The sequence below is a fragment of the Artibeus jamaicensis genome, unplaced genomic scaffold (assembly GCF_021234435.1).
Source record: "Artibeus jamaicensis isolate MK-2021 breed Jamaican fruit bat unplaced genomic scaffold, CSHL_Jam_final contig_519, whole genome shotgun sequence".
Classification (NCBI taxonomy): domain Eukaryota; kingdom Metazoa; phylum Chordata; class Mammalia; order Chiroptera; family Phyllostomidae; genus Artibeus; species Artibeus jamaicensis.
The window spans coordinates 34,651,533-34,672,661 of record NW_026521871.1 but is presented as its reverse complement, the minus strand read 5'-3'; the positions used below and the strand labels follow the sequence as shown (position 1 = coordinate 34,672,661).

Here is a 21,129-nt window from a genome sequence, read left to right as displayed (position 1 = left end):
CTTTTTATTTTTTAATTTAAAAAAGTTCAACAAAAATGTCTTCATTGGATATTTACTTATGGTTACCTTTTGAGACTAGTGAGTTTGCTTTCTTTTGCTTCCACTTTGAGTTTAAAAAGTGAGTCAACTTAAAGAAAAACATTAAGAAAGCAGTAAGTTTAGGAGGTACAGGAAATAAACAGTAAATCTTGGGGTTGACATGGGAACGAGTGAGTCTGTGCGTCAAGAGACCCACAATCCTGTCAGTCCCCAGATTCCCTTTTGTAACAAATACTTGTATTTGCTTCTTTTACATTTAGAACTGAAAAATTATGATAATAAAACTTGGCTTCTTAACACACATCTTTAGAAAGGCAATACTATGTATTATTAATAGTGATACAACAAAAACATGAAGTGAAGTCATTTCATATTATGCATACCAACACGAAATGCCCAGAGATGGTAGACTACCATCAATTTAATTTAATTTTCCCAATGACAATTTAATTTTCCCAGTGACACTTTAGAGTAGGTGATAGAATACAGCAGTTGGATAACTGAACCGCTATGCAGAGTCATTGTAAACACAAGAGCTACATGTGCAGAACCCACACAGATGCACTGCCTCTCTGATGAGAACTATAAGTCAGTGACGAGATTTTCTGAAATGGTGAAATTCTGCACAAGATAAATTCATTCTCTCCTCACCACACTATGGTTTTAGTCTTGGAAGTTCAGAAGCAAATTAAGGCCTTCCTAAAAAACACTGTGTGTTAGGTTCCAAATCCAGGAAATTAGAAACCAGTATTTTACTTCTTGAAAAGCCTTGTAGGGTATTAGAAAATCATGCAGTGCACAATACCATAACTATACCATAACTATAGGTATTGTGTCATATAGCAGATCCCTCCAACTTATTCATCTGGCAAAACTAAAACATTACACTTATTGAGCAACAATTCTTTTCCCCTTCCCCTCAGCTCCTGGCAACCACGATTCTATTCTCTGCTTCTGCAAGTTGGACCACTTTAGATACCTTATATAAGTGGAATCATGCAGTATTTGTTCTTCTGTAACTGGCTAATCTCATTTAGCATAATGTTAAGAGACTATATCTCATGTTAAATGTTCTTACCACAAACAAACAAAGTACACAAGAAAATTGGGGGGGATGATGGATATGTAGAGTGCATGTGTATAATTTTCTGTATATCAACATCTCAATAAAGCTAAGAAAAAGTCATACCAGACACTGGATGATTCTTCAATTGCAAGGCCATCCCATACATTACAGTATATTGAGCTTCCCTGATTCATGCCCATTAACTGGCCCAAACATTCTCCCCACAAATATTGAGTCAAACACCCCCAGATTTGCAAAATGCCCCTGTGAAATGGCATCATCTTCATGACCTCAGAGAACCAGTGCTTTAAGAGCCTGAATCTTGGAATCAGAGGACATTTATATAACCTGGTCTTTATATTTACTCTTTTATAATCTTAGGCAAGAATTCAATCCCAATCTATTTAATGTGAATATAACCAAGTGTTTTAGGTTGAATTTTATCCCTTTCTCCCTCCAAAGATGTTGGAGTACTAAACTCTGGTACCTCAGATGTGACCTTTACAAATGTAATCAAGTTAAAATGAGGTCAGTAGGGTAAGTACTAATCCAATATGACTGGTTATATTAAAAAGGGAAAATTTGGGCACAAACACTCACAAAGAGAGACTACTATGTTAAGATGAAGGCAGAGATCAAGGTAATGCTTCTACAGGCTAAAGAGCACCAAAGATTTCCAGCAAACCAGCAGAAACTAGGGTAGAGGCATGGAGGAACTCCTTCCTCATAACACTCAAAAGAAACCAACCCAACACATACCTTTATCTTGGACTTCTAGCTTCCAGGATGGTGAGACATTAATTTCTGTTGGTTAGCCACTCATTCTGTGGTACTTTGTTATAATAACCCTAGCAAATTAACATTTGTTAAAGTAACTATATCATTTTAATTTTCTTCTTAAATCTTTGTTCACTTGCAGCATTTCTCTTCTGTTGGATTTGTTTAGTGCAAAGTGGCCTTGAAATATAGGCATTCTATAGAGAGGATATGCTAAGAGACACATATAAAGGTTGAGGTGCATAAATCCAATCATGATGGTTTCCCATGGTATGTAGAAGAAATAACTTTCTACCAATAAAGTTTAGCCAAGAAGCTTGGGTCAGGAAGTGGAAAAATATGATATGCCATCTAATTTATCCATTCCCAGTTTGAAGGATTGTGAAAAGGACTTTGAGGGGCCAGAGCTAATCTTACTATGAGTTTTCACAGCTCTGAAGCAGGGAGAAGGTATGTTGGATAGGGTTTTTTTTTCCAACCACGGAAGGCAACAGGAATATTTTTCCTTATCTATCCGGAAGTCTTGACAGAAACTGCTTCTCAGTCTAACTTTTTATTAATGTGGAGGTGGTTGCATACTTTTGAGGAAATGTGATAGGGTAAATGGTGCTCCAGTTTATTTACAGAGACTCTTTGTTTCCATGCGTAAAGGATGGATATATTCACCTAAGTAGCCATTATCCTCCCAAGGCTGGAGATATAGAGGGTAGTACGATGAATTCCTTATGTCATTGCGTGATGATGGAGGAGGCAAAAATTAAGAAGTATCTACAGTGGTTTCAAGAGATATGGAGAAGTAAAATTACTTAGCCAGCAAAGCCATGCATGAAATCAATGAAAACACAAAAGGTTAGGGGCACCCTTTCTATACTGTGTCATGAGATCAGATAAGCCCCTCACACTCCAACCATGCAAATGACAATTTAAGGAGAAAAAAAGAGGCAACTCTCAGAAATTGGGCTTATATACCCAAGGCACTTAGAGTACATTGTCTAAAGAGATCATTTGAAATGAGACGTGAAAAACATCAATGGCAATGGATCCTTGGTTTTTGAAGTATCCCCAATCCTTTCACAAAATTAAAGTAATGAAGATAGTTGAAGCAGAAGTCCACCAAAGACATGAGCAACAAAACTGTATGACAATGTGTTCCCATAAACCTCAGAATACAGGATGATGGTATTTATCAACTAAGAAGGTGGACCATTGTAAGAACAGCAGCTGCCTAGAAAAAAACAGAATGGGAAAAGGAGACTTTACTCATAGCCCTAGGAGCTCTGTATCTACTCCCTAAAGGTAGCTACTCCCTAAAGAAGACATTTTCTGGAAATGAAGGATTCCACAGACAGATCTGAACATAATCAAAGTAGAAGGGAACTTCACAGTCTCTAATTTGAAGGTGAGGGTAGTGGGCTACAGGAAGAGGATGAAGTTAGGGCTGCTTAAGCTTTCAATGCTCTCGCAAATACCAGCAGAAATTCTTTCTTGGAAGTGTAGAACTACCCAACTATTGAGGAGAAACTGCTGGAACTAGAACCCTACTTGATCAGGAAGACCAGAAAGAAGAAAGGAAAAGTTCCAAATACCAGTTAGGAGAGGCCCACACTAGGAGCAAGGATAGCTCAGAGAGTAACAAAAATGTAGTTATATGGGGAAGCTATTGAAGTTTAAAAAAAGAAAACAACTTTGGTAATGGTGGAGGAACCTTACAGCCACACACAGATTTAGGAAAGTTTTCTTACCACACCTCTATTTGCAATATTCTCCTAAAATCCATGGAAAATGCATCTCATTAAAATATGACAAGAGAAGGAAAAAAGAGAAGGTAAAGAGAAAAATTATAGGAGTAACAAACTTACAGAAATTAAGACACACCCAAAAATATTCCACAAAGCACATATAACCCAAATATTTCAAAACAAGTAAAAAAGTAACTAACAAAGGTTATAAGCTCTGAAAAATGGCATAAATTGATTTAGAAAGTCTCAGAAATAATATCACTAGCAGTTATGGGATAAATTGTATCCCTTCAAAAATTCATATTTTGAAGTCCTAATTCCCATTACTTCAGAATGAGACTATATTTGGAGATGGGGCCTTTAAGGAGGTAATTTATTTAAAATAAAGATATATGGGTGGGCCCTAACCTAACATGACTGTTGTCCATAGAAGAAGAGGTGATGAGGACCAAGACACACAAAGAGAAAACCATGATGAAGGCAGAGGGAAGAGAAGGCAGACATATACAAGCCAAGAGGAGAGGTGTCAAAAGAAACCAACCCTGTTGGCACTTTCATCAAAGACTTCCACCGCCAAGAATTGTGACAAAGTACATTTCTGTGGTTTAAGTTACCCAGTTTGTGGTATTTTGTTATGGCAGCCCTAACAACTAATATACTAGGCAAAATAATGATATAAATAATATGAATTAACTGAGCTCAGGCGGAAATGTAAATAAAAGATAAAGAATTGAAGACTTGAAGAGAAGAAATAAAAGTTTGAATAGATATCACAAAAGTAAAGAAAAGGAAGCAGATTACACAAAGTGAAAATCAGAAAAATAAAAGAAAAATGAAAAAGTGACAGGTTATAGCAGGTGAAGAGGATCCAACATATATATATGTATGTATGTATATGTATATATATACATATATATGTATATATATGTATATATATAATAGATGATCATAAAGAGGAAAACCAAAGTGATTAAACAGAACAGTGATGGTAATTAAAATTCAGAAAATTGTCTCAAAATAAAATATTACAGGGTATACCATCGATCAGGGGAAAAATCTGATTCAAAATATTCTATACCAGGTATCAGTACGTTGTCACCTATAGGCCAAATCTAGCCCACCTCCTCTTCTTGTCAGTAAAGAGTTATTGGAGAATAGCCACATCCACTCATTGTCAAATTTTCTGTGGTTGCTGTCACACTACAATGACAGAAATGAATAGTTGTGACAGAGAATGTATGGCCCATAATACATACAGGGTGGGGCAAAAGTAGGTTTACAGTTATGAGTATGCAAAATACAGTTTTTTCTTATATTATTAATTATTATTTTCCATACACACAGCTATAATCCTACTTTTGCCCAACTGTGTATACTCATAAGATAATTGAGTTTAAAAATGAGCATATGCGTATAAATGTATATACAATTTAGACATGTATATATGTATACAAATAATTATACTGGGTGGGGCAAAGTAGGTTTGCAGTTGTTCATATGGAAAACAATACAATAGTTAATAAATAATGATACAAGAATGAACTCTTATGTTTTGTGTACTAACAGCTGTAAACGTACTTTTGCCCCTCCGTGCATAATATTTACTACCCAGCCCTTAACAGACACAATATAGTGCAGTAAAACTATTGGATTAGAATACAATACATCATAATACAATACAACACAATACAACACAATACAACATACTACAACACAATACAATACAATACCATAAATTTATTGAACACGGAACAAAACATGAAGTCATTTAATTAACAGTATTTTTACAGTAAAACAATACTCTATGTCAATACACAAGGGACTAACATAATTGATATATTTAAACAAAGAAGGTATCAGCTAAAGTTTTAATTTTCAGTTAAATTGATCTACAAATATAAGGGCCATACTCATATTGTTGTTAACAATGCAAGAGCTCAGAAAATGGTTCCCGTCAGCTCTTCCTGAGCTGGTTTAAAGAACAAGGTTTAGAAAACCAAGAAATGACTAGAGAAGATTTAGAATAGAACATATGGTGATGATTAAGCATATTTCACTAACAACATGATTAAATGAGGGAGGATAAAAGTGACAGAATACATGTAATAGATGTAATTGTTATTTGCTCCAACACTGTAAATATAACTATGAAAGAGGTGAGAGGGGAACAAAGGGAGACTATTAGGAAAGCAGAAGTGTGCTGATAGATATTAGCAGGTACTAAAAGAACATGAAATTTGTTGGGAGAGAGGGAAGGAAAGAGTGTGGCTCCTGGCTAATCACAGCGCTGCTTATAGTAGGAAATGGCAACATCTTTAAAAAGTGGGACGCTTTTATTATATAAAGGTCTCATATAACAGGTAACTTTTAGAAAAATACAAAAGACCTTTAAATAACAAAAGGAGTATTTAAAACAGAGATAGGAAGAAAGAACTAGAAAACAGAGCAAATTCTAGAGGGAACACAAATGTCCATTAATAGAGGGTTGGTGGAATCAACCATAACAGATCCACACAATGTACTATTATTCAGCTTTAAAGAATTAGAAATATGCATATATTGTTTTGCAAGGTGTACACACCTGTACGAGGTACAAGATGCAGAACAGTGTGAAAAGTATGCTACGTATAAGAAAAGCAGGTAACCATATTTATTGCTTACATTTAAAAATGACAAGATAAACACAAAATTAATAAAATGGTTACTCTTAGTTACATGAACTGTACTTTTGTTTGACTAGAAGATTCCCGATTAAGGCATCTTAATGGTACTTGTGATATATAAGTGGACCCTGAACTATCTAGAGGGAGAACAATAATGAAAAATGTTAGCTGCTGAACATAAAAATATGAAATGTTACTATCTTCATTTTAGACAAAGTAATGCTTGCATATTATGTTTATTTGTGAAAATATTTGTCTTCCTAATTGTTACCTAATTTAAAAAAATTCTTTCTTAGTGCCTTTAAGTATTTCTACCCAAAGAGGTCCAAGATGGCAGGCATCTTATTAAAAAAACTGGGCTCAGACATGGCTGGTGTGGATCAGTGAATTGAGCGCTGGCCTGTTCAATTCCAGCCAGGGCACCTGCCTGAGTTGCTGGGGGCAGGGAGAGTAGGGGGAGCAGGGTAGGGGATGGGACATGTGAAGGCAACCGATGGATATTTTTTTCCATTCTTTCTCCTTCCTTTCCCCTCTCTCTAAAAATAAATAAATAAAATCTTTATTAAAAGACTGAACCCAGAAAATTCTTCTGGGTGTTCATCCCTATCTTGTGCTCCATATATTCTACTTATCTGGCTTCCAAAACCTCTGTCCTCTGGGCTTCCCACCTAGATTCTCCTTCTTGGCCTGAATACTTCTCAGGTACCATATTTGGATGTTTTAAGGAGGCTTAACAAGAAAGACACTCAGTTGGACGTGGAGCAACCTATACAAGGTTACTTGTACAGGTCTGGAGTCATCGGATATTTCAGACAAAGGATACCCCTTTTCCTTTGTTCTACCACATGGTGGCTTTTTCACTCACTACCAGTCTGCAGTCTCATGACATCCTTTATTTTCTTTTGTCTCTGTCTCTCTTTTCAATTATTATTCTATAATTAGACAGAACTGGAATCCTTTTATTTTATATCTGCTATGTAGGCCTTACCTATTGATTCTGGGGAAAACACAATGGTCTGAACTCTGTTACTAGTGCCAAAGCCTTGGGATGTCCCATCTGTCCCAGAAAGGCACTCTCCATTGATTTATGAATCCCCTGTATCTGAAATTCACATGCTCAAACAAAGTCCTTCAAAGACAAAGATCTTATAAATGGGAATGGAGTTGCCATGTTTAGGCTTCTATTTCTCTTCCTGACCAAGACCCCAGTACTAGGTACTGAGAGCTAGCCAGAGGGCAGGGATGCTGTTAATCACCTCCAATGCTTAAGACAGCTGCCCACAACATAGGAATTACCTGCCCAGCATGTTCTTTTGTGCCAAGGTTGAGAAATTCTGAATTGGAGTACAATTTAAACGTTGTAACAAAAATATCTCAAAAGATAGTGGTTCAAACAAGATAGAAATGTATTTCCTTTTACCTGAGGTGGGGAAAGTAGATCTCTAACAACAGATTTTTTCTGTATAGCTTCTCTACATTCCTCTATTGTACTGTCCTTGTCCATGATTGAAGCTGGCTTTCCAGCCTAACCTTAACATTCTGACCCACTTGTGTTAGTTTGCTAGGGCTGCCATAACAAAGTAACACTGACTGGGAGAATTATACAACAGAAATAGATTTTCTCACAGTTCTGGAGGTTGGAAGTCTGAGACCAAGGTGCCATCAGGGATGGCTTCTTCTGAGGCCTCCTTGGTTGGCAGACAGCTGCCTTCTCTCTGTGTTTTCTCGTGTGAGTTAATCAGGGGTACCCCTGGTACCACATCCTTCTCTTATAAGGAGAGTAGTCATATGGGATTAAGGCCCACCCTGATGACCTCATTTAACCTTCATTACCTATGTGAAGGCCCCATCTCCACATACAGTCACATTGGAGAGGGAGGTGATATGGGATTCAATATACAAATTCTGAGGAGATACAGCTCAGTCTGTAGCACCATGGGAAAGGAGACAAGAAATTAGAGGGTAAACAATTTTAGTTTTTAGGGATTTTACCTAGAAATTGCATAAGTCATTCTTTCTTACATACTATTGTCCTCCAACTTAGACAGATGCCCAACCCAACTGCAAAAAAAGCTGGGAAATATATTATCTAGTTTGGTAGCCATATGCCCAGCTAAAACTCAAGGGTGTATGTTACTTTAAGAAGATAGGAACTGGGAAAACAATGGTTTGTTCTAATTTTTGATTCAGCATTTCCCCAACATCACGCCTCTTGGATTTACCCCTTTTCCCAGGGCCCACAGGATAACACTATCTATTTCCACATAGGTCTCAAGCACTGATGACATCATGCCCATCCCTAGATCCTCTTTTACTCAGAGAAGAATCACAAAACTTTAGCCAAAAGAAAATATTTAGTATTTTCCCAGTGGCAGTTTTGAGTTCAGGCAAATTTACTCTCACCCAGAGACAACACGTGTCTCTTATTTTGTCTTTCGAATTTAAGAGTGGTGAGAAAAGTTCCGTGGCAGGAGAAGTGAAAGAAAAAAATGCCTGTGCTGATGTTCTTTAAATCCACTTCCCTCTCTGCCAGCACACACTTGGATGTGTCTTTAACGACTGGGGTTGACATGTGGTTCTTTAAGAAATAAAATTTGGAAAAATATCTCTAGATAAAAGATCATCTATTGATATGTAACAGCTTTCATATCTAATATATATTTTTAAGAATTACCATATATAATAGTAATAAACTTCATTTTACCATATAATAATTGAGTTAATATATTGACATCAAAGTTATAATTCTCAGGGTAAATTTTCAGGCAGTTTATGCTGCTAATGGCTAAAACAAGGCCATTGTTCAAGTCATTTGTGGAACTTCTGTAACAGAATGTATTTATGAGAAATATCATTAAGCCTTAATGGGCTTAATGGGACTTATTGAGCAATTAGAGTTGAAAGAAGGTGACCCTTTACCACTGTCCAATGAGCGCCAAAGAAAGCCAACTCACCATTCTTCTTGTAGAACATAATTTCTCCTTTGAATTCTGTTTTCTCCTCCAGTGACTTGTCTATTTGAAGCATCAGTTGCTCATTGGTTTCAACCCCAAATAAGAATTTGCAGCTGCAACTCTTCTGCATGACTTCAGTCCGGGCAAATCCAGCAAGCTCACAAAAGCCATCAGAACAGTAGACTATGGGGAAACCCTTGGCCACCTGGGCATTCGCGAGGATGAAGTTGCTGTCTGTAGAACAACAATGAGAAGACTCAGCAACTGAACAAACAGGGAAGACTTTTTCTTTAAATCAGTTTCAGAAGTAAATTATAAGCACCTGTGTTTAGCTAACAGGCCTAAAATGAATGTCTTGATCTATTGAGTTGAAAAAAAGATTCTCCGAAACATAAAATGTTGACTGGCAGAAGTATGTGTTAAGTTGTGACTCTGGCTTGCATTTTGAAATACACAGTGAGGGGAGCACAGTATTTATATCTGGCTTGAGGCATTTAACATTTAGTTGGTAGTTATGGGTGGGGCTTTTGAACATAACTTCTGGTTCCTGTCCTGAATCTGCCACTTGATGTATAGATGAATTTGAAAAGTTACATACCCTAAACCTCACTTTCCTTAGCTTTGATTTTCCCCAAAGCAGACCCTGAAACAAGGATTTGAGTGGAAGTAGTTTATTAAGCAGATGATTTTAGAAAGTGAACAAGGGGGAAATTGAGAAAGAGAAGAGAGGAAAGGTAATAAAGGGTGAGATAAAAAGGGTTTTATTATTATGGGCAACCAAGGCGAAATCACACAACAGAAGTAGCTGTGTAGAATGCAACTCAAAATTTTCCCACTGAAGGAACAGAAAGCTGATATATTTATCTGTCAATGTCTATACCTCATTGGTTAAGGGTCACTTCTGGGTATCAGCAAACACTTCTGTCCTACCCACTTGGGCTAAGCACTTTGTAGAGGTCACTTGGGCAGCAAGATGCTGGAAGCAATTGGTGCATAAGGTAAGAGTCTGCTTGTGATCTCAAAGGTGAGTCAAGGTGACATTGGAAGGGTGCTGACGGCTATGCCACAATGATGATATGATGTTACCAACTTCATAGGTGTGTTATAGAGATTAATGATATAATGCATAGAATCGTGTTTAGCAAAGTAATTCAATTCAATAAAAACATGATCAAGATTATTTACATATTCATGCTATTATAGTAACAAATGAAAATGAAAGGACAATAGAAAATGGTGGACAATTGTTAAGTGCTTTGGGAGAACTGGAGGAGACACTGGGAGGCAAATTTCCTCCTGCAGGACACAATTTTTTAGATAACTTTGAAGGATGAACGATTTTAGGGGCCGCACAGATGCATACGGGAGATGAGGTCTAAGATAAAGCATGTTAGTGGGTGGCTCTCAGGTTCAGAATGAATTAGAGACTATTATGAAATCATTTATTCAGGAGCTCATTAAAAAATGTGGCACACTGTCAATATACCAGCTAGTAACAGAGACTGGGATTTTAAAGATAACAAAAAATAAAAATGAAAGGAATTACAGTGTAAATTCTCAAATAAAAGTAATTAGGATTCAATATAGTATGTTATTATATGAACTATTTGTCTAAAAATGTATAAATACACATAAACATATATATGTGTATCCAAGTATGAAATGTTTATGTAGCTAAAATTAAGTGAAGTAACTGGTAATTGTATATGTCTCTAAAGAAAGCAGCTTTGAGCAAAGGTAGTAAGTACACTTACTTTTTTTTTAGCATGTACCCAACTGTACCCTTTGAATTTTATAGCATTTGGCTTGTGTATTACTGCCTATTTGAAAAACTGTGTTTAAAAGAGGTTTGCAGCAGCAGCCTATCTCGTATGGCATGAAGGAGGAGGAACTCCAGCTACTTCTCCACGGGCTTCCCCACTCTTTTGAAACAAGCTGTGTGTTTCTGTAGTCTACCATCAGCTGGCAGACCCGAATTCATCCTATTTAGCTTTGCTCCAATGAGCCCCTGAACCCAGAGAATAAAATCTGGTGTTGACATAGGCATCCCTCCTGGGAGCGAGTGGCTCTTTTTCCAGACATTCTCTTCCACCCACCCCACCCCTGCCCCAGTCATCCTCTCCCTGTGGGGAGAAGTCAGACCTGAAGACCCATATCGGGAAGCCTTCAATGATAGGTTTTAGAAGACATGGGAGCCAACTAAATAATCCCAGACTAAAATCTAATTCTTTCACACTTTGCAGAAGTATTTATTGACTTGTACTATATGTTGGTCTTCGTTCCAGGAGCAGGGGCAAGAAGTCTATTCATTACATGTAGTCTCTACTCTGTCACGAATGTGTGGGAGTTCCCAACCAGATCCAGAGGGGGCGCCCTCCTGCTGGGGATATGGCCTAGCCTCACCTACTCCTCACAGCTCTGGGGGTTAGTCACTCCCTAACCATAGTGTTTCTTCCTTTTTCCATTCTACAACTTTGGAAGAGAGGTTGCTTAGAAAATGTACATGCACAGCATTGGTAAAGTACTCAAACATCTTACAAGAGCTTTTTAATGCACTTTCAGAAGCCATTTTTCAGTCGACTGCTGACATGTTTATTGACTTTCTACTATATGCCAGGTGACATGGTTCTACCATGTGGCAGGTCCAAGGGTGAGGTGACAGGAGGTGTTAAAAGGTGAATAAGGCATAGCCTCTAGCTCTAGGACATTATAATTTAGTTAAAGAAATGCATGAATAGCAACAACACTAAAATACAGTATATACTAAGTACCAAATTAATGATACATACATAAGTACTACCAGAGTCAGAAATTAAAGATTCTGGGTTTTGGAAATGGTTAGCTAGGAATAGGACTAAAATAGAGATGATTTATCAGGAAGTCCTGGATGCAGTCGGCTCAGAGGATAAATGGATAAATATGGGGAATTGCAGATAGAGAGAATTTTAAAAGTTGCATTTTGTCCTAAAGTCCAGTTTTTCCATTATTCAAATAGTTACAATAGTTAATCTTTTGTTAGTGTTATCTGATATACCTTATCAGATATCTTGTCTATCTACTTATATTTCAACCCTTCTAGGGACTTATGCTTTAGTTATGTCTTGCATGTGGTGTATTTAAATCTTTAAAATGTATAATATGGCCCTGGCTGGTGTAGCTCAGTGGATTGAGCGCCTGCCTGCGAACCACATGATTGCGGTCCAATTCCCAGTCAGGGCACATGCCTGGGTTGCAGGCCAGTTCCCAGCAGGGGATGCATGAGAGGCAACCACACACTGATATTTCTCTCCTTCTCTCCTTCCCTTCCTCTCTAAAAATAAATAAATAAAATCTTTAAAAAAATGTATAGTATGAAGATACATCTATTAAATTGAGGTGACTATATTTATTAACATATTACTTTGGTTTTTAAACAACTTACTTTGTACTTTCTCTTCACCTTGTTTTATTTCACTTTTCCCAATTTTAAAATTGAGGAAATGTAACATAGATATCTCAAAAAAGATTTTATAATGATTTAAAAACAACAGTAAACACCCATGGATTATTCATTCAGTGAAAAACCCTGTGTACACCATACAGATTGTATTTGCCTCCTTCTCTAAAGAAAAACCTACAACTTGGACTTTGGTAATAATCACTCCCATTTATATAGTTTTTACCACTTATATACATATCCTCATGTAATATATTGCATAATTTTTCTGATTATTATGGCACATACTCTGGTGTCTCATTCTGCATAGTTTTAATAACTTGATTCTTTTATTAATTACCTTAAATTCTTTATACTTGCTTATGGACATTAAGAAAAGGCTACTTCTTTAAAGGTACAATAAGCTCCTGGAAAAAGCTTCCAAAGGATTTACCAAATTGCCCAATCTCTGTGTTTCAATTAAGGATTTATACTGTGTTTGGGGGAGTTCATTCTTCTTGCAAAATATTCTGCAAAGACGAAGCTAAAAAAAAGGCATGTATTCAGCCTTTTTTGTTTATATTTAGCACTTGTCCTTGATATGTAATTGCATTTCAATTCTAAAGAGAATTTAGTGGCAGTGGCGCCTTTTAAAGCTTCGTGGACTAGCTACTGAACAGTCCTCCTGTTTGGAAGAGAGCAGCTTCTCTTACCTAGCATCTACTTGCAAACATACCAGTCCTGGAAACTCCGAAGAAGCAACATGACATTCACTTTAGAACTGGGCAAAACAAAGCACTGCCATAATGATTATGGGACCCGTCATGGGCATATCACTATCCACACATATCCTAAGGTTTTTAACCCTTTAAGGAATTAATTATGCCTATGTGATACACATCTAACTGCCGCACAGTTTTTCTGTACTTGTTTCGATGCCATCTTTTTGTGTAAATTCGGTATTGAAGTGCCAGTAAACAGTAGGATCTAAACGTGTTTACATTTTAGGCAGTTTATTTCTCTAAGCACTTCCTTGGCAGGAAGTTCTCATAGGATCTCAGGGTTGGTTGAGTCTCAGGTCACTTCTTCTGAATTCCTCATACAGAGCACCATTTTCTCATTCAAGCAGAGATGTTCTATAATCAACAAAGGAAAAATGCAAACAAAATATAACCAGAGACATTGAAATTAAGAACACTCTGGGAGGTGGGGAGCACGGGGTGGGGGGCTGGGATGGGAGAAATAGACAAAAAACTGTACTTGAAAAATAACTAAATAAAATTAAAAAAAAAGAAATTAAGAACACTCTAACAGTAGCCAGAGGGGAGGGGGGAGGGGACAGTGGGGAGAAGGGTTTTCAGGAACCACTACAAAGGACACATGGACAAAACCAAGGGGGAGGGTGGAAACAAGGGAGGGAGGTGGGTTAGGTTGGGTTGTGGTGGGGTGGGGGGAGAGAAAATGCAGACAATTGTAATTAAACAACAATAAAGTAATTAAACAGAAATGTTCTATTCATTGTTGACTTCAGGGGCACTAAGGAAATGGGGGGCAGGAATGCAAAAGTGTAGATGAAAAAACAAAAGAGAAGCAAACATGCATCTACTGTTAGCCCCTTACATTCTTTTACTTGCCTCCACTTTCCAGATGAGAACGCTGAAGCCTAAAGAATTTTAGTTTCCCGACCAAAGTCTGAAGCTAGGAATTAAAAGCTTGTTTATATGAAAGACTATGTTTAGTATATCACACTTTTTTTCCTGTAAAGAAGTGACATGTTTTCTACTTGCAGCACAAAATCTAGAAAAATATTTGTCCCTCTTCGAGCCTACAAAGAGCCCCAAATCACAGATTCTTTTCTAGATGGATCCTTCATTAAAAGTTCATTGATGACAGCTCCTAAGTCAGTGGGAGTCTTTCAACAACCCCTGCATCACTTTCTCATTTCCTGCAGAAAGTCAATTATTCCAAAAGTATGACAGCAACTTTTTTGGTTCCGAAACATTTTGCACAGGCCCACTCCAGGGGCATGCGGGAGGCAACAAGATGTAGCTGCCATTTAAACAACCTGTTTCTTGTCTCCTCAGGCCTTTTTTCCCCCTCATGCCCTTTTAATGTGTATCACAGTACTTCTAAAATGTTCCCATTGGAACGTCCTTCTACTAGCAGAGGCCTATAAATGCATTCTCCAGGGGGCCTGGAGGTGTGAATGTAAGTTCCATATCATTTTGAAATCTCATGTACAACTTAAAAATCCATTCGAATTTTGCATTCTATTGTGTTCTATATTCATGTGTGTTTGAGTGTGTTTTTGTTTCAGTATGGACCTGACAGGTTTTTAATTCAATTGCAATTTCAGCAAGGTGTGTCCTTTTATCTATGACGCTCTGCGTAGTGTTTTGTACACTTGTACGTAAACTTTGTGACTCATGCTCAAGAGTATTAGGCAAATCCAAGTCACTGTCTCCCAGCAGCTGGATATTGCAGTCTCAAGCACTTCAAAACAACCATCTCACAACCCATTCTAAGAACTTTCCATATGGTAGACCTCTGCAGCCATCCAAACCAAAGGCATCCCTGACAGACACTTACTTGGCCTCAAAGAGAAATCTGTATCTGCTCTGCTCTCTGCCATAACACAGAATTTAAGACTGAATGATCCAGATTTTTATTTCTGAAAAGTGCCTCTAATATTGATTGTCTCTTAAAACCAAATCTCGTGTTAGCAAGAACTCATAGAAACAGACTGCTGACAGAGTAGGTGGACAAATTCAAGTGCTCTAAGCATCTTTTATTTTTTTTTATTTTACTTTTCTTGCAGAGGGTAAGATACAAACCTGAACTTTTCCTGTTTTATAAGTTGCCCCCATGTTTTCTGAATTCTTTTGCACATAGGTCCAACAAAGAAAACAGTAGTACCCTGGTTGCTACTGATCATTGTCATCTCTTGAGACTGTTTTATTCAGGCAGAATATAAATGTTTATTACTAAAATATTTAAAGATCTTTGCACTTCGTATTGATTTTAAGGAGCTTAATTGTACCATTTCCCAGTATGATGACATCGTTATTGGATTAATGGTACTGGCTGCAAGGTAAAGTTCTCGCTGTGTCTTCTGCCCAAATGTAGGAGGTTGCTTGGATTTGATGATTTTCTAACTTTGTGGACAAAGCCAAAGAGGGTTAGGATAGAGGGTGGGAGGTGAGGATGGCTGTGGTGAGGGGAAAATGGAGTCAACTGTAGTTGAACAACAACAAAAAAAAAAGTTGAAGAAATAAAGTATAAACACCTGCAAAAAAAATGGATGAAAAATGTTCAAAGAGAGATTCTCATAGTTTTACGATTTAAGCATCACTTAGTGGCATGCTCTGAACAATCATGTTGCTACCTTTCATCATTCATTTATGGTATGACTTTTACATACTATATGAGTTATCACTTCAGACAAAGATTACAAGAAAATTTTGTAATAAAGAAAAGCTCAAAGCTGGAACTCCGGTGCTGAAGCTGTAGTAAAAGAGCAGTAAGTTGTATATGAATTTAAGAGTATCTTGCTCTCTTCAGTCCAATAAACAAATACACATAAAACCAAATATAAACAAGTGTGCTTCATCACCCTGCAGCTGGCAGCGTGGCCCTGGGCCTGCAACATCAGCTTCAGAGGGGAGCTTGTTAGAAATGTGAACTCTGAAGCCTCACCTCAAACGCTCTGAATCAGAATCTGCATTTTAACAAGATTCATATGCACGTTGAAGTTTGAGAGACTACTTTGGAATATCATTGAAAAAAAGCTGCAAAAATCTAGTGACAGGACATGACTTGAGGGAGGGTGAGGACAATGAAAGAAAAACAGACTTATTTTCATTTGTACTGTACGCATGTAACATCAATTCAAAAATACCTTATTTTTTATTATACTTTATTTGATTATGCTATTACAGTTGTCTCAATTTCCCCCTTTTACTCACCTCTACTCAACAACCCCCACTCCCTCAGGAAATCTCCATACTACGATTCATGTCCATGGGTCATGCCTGTAAGTTCTTTTGCTACTCCACTTCCTATGCTGTACCTTTGCATCCCCATGGCTATTCTGTAACTACCCATATGCACTTCTTAATCCCTTCACCTCCTCTCCCATACCCTCATACCCCCTTCCCTTCTGGCAACCATCAAAAATGCTCTCAATATCCATGATTCTGTCTCTGTTCTTCTTGTTTGCTTATTTTGTTTTTTAGATTCAATTGTTGATAGACATGCATTTATTGCCATTTTATTGTTCATAGTTTTCATCTTCTTTTTCTTAAATAAGTCCCTTTAACACTTCGTATAGTAATGGTTTTGTGATGATGAACTCCTTTAGTTTTTTTTTTTCTTGTCTGGGAAGCTCTGTATTTGCCTTCCAGTTCTAAATGATGTCTTTGCTGGGTAAAGTAATCTAGTTTATAGGTCCCTGCTTTTCATGACTTTGACTATTTCTTGCCAACCCCTTCAAGCCTGCAAAGTTTCATTTGAGAAATTAGCTGACAGTCTTATGAGAATTTCCCTGTAGGTAACTAACTGCTTTTCTCTTGTTGCTTTTAAGATTCTCCCTATATCTGTAACCCTTGACATTTAATGATGATGTGTCTTGGCGTGGGCCTCTGCATCCATCTTGTTTGGGACTCTCTGTGCTTCCTGGACTTGCATGTCTATATCTTTGTAGTTTATTTAACTATCCGTTTGAATGACTAAATAAAAATAATGATTAAAAATAAAGAATAATCATGATAAAATAAAAATAACTAGGTAAACAAAATTTAAAATTTCCAATAATAAAAATTTGTTAATACAGATATGTTTTAAGCAAATTTAGTACAGTTTATCATAATTTGGTATTAGCGAAATCATTAGTAAGTTTTGCAAATTCCACTTTTTCAACTATATGAGCTTCAATGTTGAGTTGTACTAACTCTTTTCACATGTATTATCATTTAGAGTTCAACAAAAATGAGTTTTAATTTTGATCAAAGATGATTTTTAACTATGACATGGCTACAGTGCTCATAAAAGGTAAAATGAAAGAATGAAATTCAGAAAATCTAAAGCTAATAAAATGTGTTTGGTTTTTCATCCACAATTAATTCTTTATGAACATATTTGAGATAATATTAAAATGTGCTCCAATTTTCTCTGGTTCTCATGTTAGAGAATCAGTCTTTTAGACAAAATGGTCTTTCACATCACCTGTTTACTTCTTTAAAAATTAGGACTGTCATTATCTATCCTCTGCTACTGAGATGTACATGCCAAATGACAGTGGTTTGTTTTCATTAATGTAGTCACGACCTCTAGAACAGTGCCTGGCACACAATGGGTGCTCAGCAAATTTGTTACAAAAATGAGTGGAATAAACGTGCAACCCATGAGCTTTTGTTAAAGTGCTAACGCACACCAAAGGAGGGCAATTTTTTTTAGTTGAATCTATTATTTAGCAGAAATCACTTGTAACTAACACTTCCCTGAACAGCCCATCTCATTTATACAATTTTCACCCTGAAATGCTACTTTTAAACAATTCTCACTTAAGAACATGCTTATTGATTTTAGAGAGAGCAGAAGGGAGGCAGAGAGAGAGGAAGAGAAACATGGATGTGAGAGAGAAACATCAATTGGTTGTCTTTCATACGTGCCTTGGAGGGGCAGAACCGCAATTTAGGCCTGTGCCCTGATGGGGAATCAAAACCGCAACCTTTCTGTTTAGAGGATGATGCTCCCACCCACTGAGCCACACCAGCCAGGGCCTGACGTGCTATTTTTAGTAAAATTCTTGTTAAGCCAAAATAGAAAATTTTGCTTTCTATTAGAAAACTGATTGAGCAAAAACAGAGAGCTAAATAATGGTAAACAAAGGCCTTTTTCCAAAACAGAAAATGAAAAAATTATGAGGCACTAGTACTCATAATTTATATGCACAAAGTAGTGCCTATAATTTATATACATAAAGTGCATATAAATTAAGCATTTTGGATCCATTTAGAGTCTTTGGTGTCATTAAGGGGCTACTTTGTGCTGCATTTTAACTATTACCCTAGTGAAGGTGGGCTAGCTTGTTCCTGAAAATGTTGAGGAAAAAAAAACTAGGTATGATGTAAATATCTCTGCATTTGTTATTTATTATCGCTGCATCCTTATAATTATGATTCCTATTTCCTGCTACCCCTCCTCCCCCAAATCAAACATGAACCATAGTTAGAGCTTCCTGGGAAGGTCAACCTTTTTCTCTGCTTTTGCAGAGAACAGGAGAGGAGAAAGCTCAGTGTATGCTATACTTTCCCCCTTTTCAATACTCAGATAAGGATGATATAAAAATCCCAACTCCACCTAACCTGGAGGAAGGCTGAAATAGAGAGAGAGTTAGGTGGCAATCACAGGGCCCGGGCAAACACGGGGCCTGAGTTTTCTGGTACAATTCTCATTTAGTGAAATTTTATTTTCTTAAATGAATGTAAACTATCAAATATGTGGCTAAGAGTGATTTAAATTTTATACATTTGCAAAAATTTTCTTAGGAGTTCATGAAAAGACAAAGGAAAATTACATGATTATATTTTTGTTCTGAAAAACGTGGTTATTTGTTTTGCATCTTAGGCCCTGTTGAAAGATTGAATGGAACTGAGCAAATGAAGCCAGCCACACTTTGTGAATACCCAGATTCCCCAAATATTTAATTTAACTTGTCCCCTGGTTCTCTTCCAGCACAACCTAGAGTTTGCTTGCAATTATGTTTAATTCAATGAGTATTTCCTTTTAATTTCAGAGACTGGAACAGGCTCTTGGCTTTAAACATACATAAAAAATGGAAATAAGTGATTAATTCAGCCATATTTTAGCCATTGTGTGTGTGTGTGTGTGTTTACATGTAGATCCCTTTTACATTGGAACTTTTAAGACAACAAATACAAATTAGTATGTCCACTGCCCCAGAGTGGACTGACCTTTCTCCCTCTGTTCAAGCTTTGTTTATATTCACTGGAAGCTAATGCAATTCAAAGTTTTTTTCATAATTTGGTAGCATTTTCCAGAAGCTCATCTGTCCACTGCATAGTTTTCTCTGCTTCACAATATTCATGTTAGATTAAACAGGAAAGATGAGTGGTTTTACAAGAGATAATTGCAAGTGAAGTTGCAGGAAACACAAGAGTAAACTAATTTGATAGTTATAGATATTCCATGGATGTAATGTTAGTGTATCTCTTATGGTGTCTTTATAATAATGCAGAGAGAGTACGAAACTTTAATTAAGGTGATAGCTGCAAAAGGCAGGTCTCTGGGAATTTGTGAGAGAGGCAGAAACGACAGGAAGACAACAATAATTGAGAAATAAACCAGTCCAGGCGAATGCTGACTCTGCATTAGGAAACTGAAATGAGTGAGAAGGAGACAGCCAAAGGAATTAGACAGGCAGAAATAAAGCAGATAATAGCCAGTGTTTACTGGGCAGCTGTGATATTCCAGACACTCAGGTCAGCATTTTGCATTTTGAATTTTTCGTTCATCCCAACAGCATCTTATGGCATCATTATGGGTGAAGGGACTTTGGCTTAAAAAGGGACAATGCTACACAGCAAGTAAAATATCCTAAGAGCTATAATATTCCTGATGTCACTGCATGACAGCAGGAATAGGGACTCCTAGTTGCCAAGTCCAGTGTTTCTCAAGTGTAGTCCTGATCACCGTGCTCATCAGAATCTCCTCAGTGCTTATTAAAGTTGCAATTTCTCAGGTGTCACCTCAGGTCTGTTAAATTTGAATCCCCAAGGTATGGGAGCCTAGGATCTCCATTTTAAACACAATCAGTAGGTGATACATGCTAAGCCCCCCCAGAATGAGACGTCCAAAAAAATGAGACATCTTCCCTTGTGGAAGGGGGCTCAGATTATATACCTCAGGCCCAACTTGGGAAGATACATCTTCTTCGTAGGTAAGTATACACTCAATTTCTAAAATTTGGGAGGATTCCATTCTAAATAATAACTTCTTTGATTTTATGGTTTTCTACAATTGTTAAAAAGACCTTCAAAAATTAGCTCTGTTCCTGGAATAATAGAAGCTCAAAGTTTAGGGAGAATTATAAAGGTCAGCGTATAACCTAATGTCTAATCTCTAGTCCTTCAATCTCCATGATATTCTATTTGTGGTTGTATGAATATTCTAGTAGTGGAGACCTTACTCTTCCATGAATCAGTGAAATTAATACTGCGAAGGGTGCTAATCTACCCCACATATGGATTTCACACCTGTTCTGGGTTTCATTACTTTGAATCATCGTTACCAAAAAAAAAATCAAGTCTCTCACTCTCCTATTTTAAATTCTTTAAAGGCTTTCCAATGCAATTGGAATAAAACTCAATGCCCTCTACTATGGCCTGTAATATCCTGCCTAAGATTTCCCTTACTTTCTGCCTCGATTTGGGCATTTAGAATGTCCTCAGCTCAT

The 21,129-nt window shown here is 37.1% G+C and overlaps 1 protein-coding gene across 1 annotated transcript in view; it reads right to left on the bottom strand.

Annotated features, from left to right (window-relative positions):
- Positions 1-21,129, bottom strand: part of KCNH8 (potassium voltage-gated channel subfamily H member 8) — a 273,152-nt gene that overhangs the window by 170,192 nt on the left and 81,831 nt on the right. Inside the window, exon 2 of the mRNA XM_037144062.2 lies at positions 9,239-9,472. Within this exon, the coding sequence (XP_036999957.2) occupies positions 9,239-9,472 (234 nt within the window). The remainder of the gene's footprint in view (positions 1-9,238; positions 9,473-21,129) is intronic.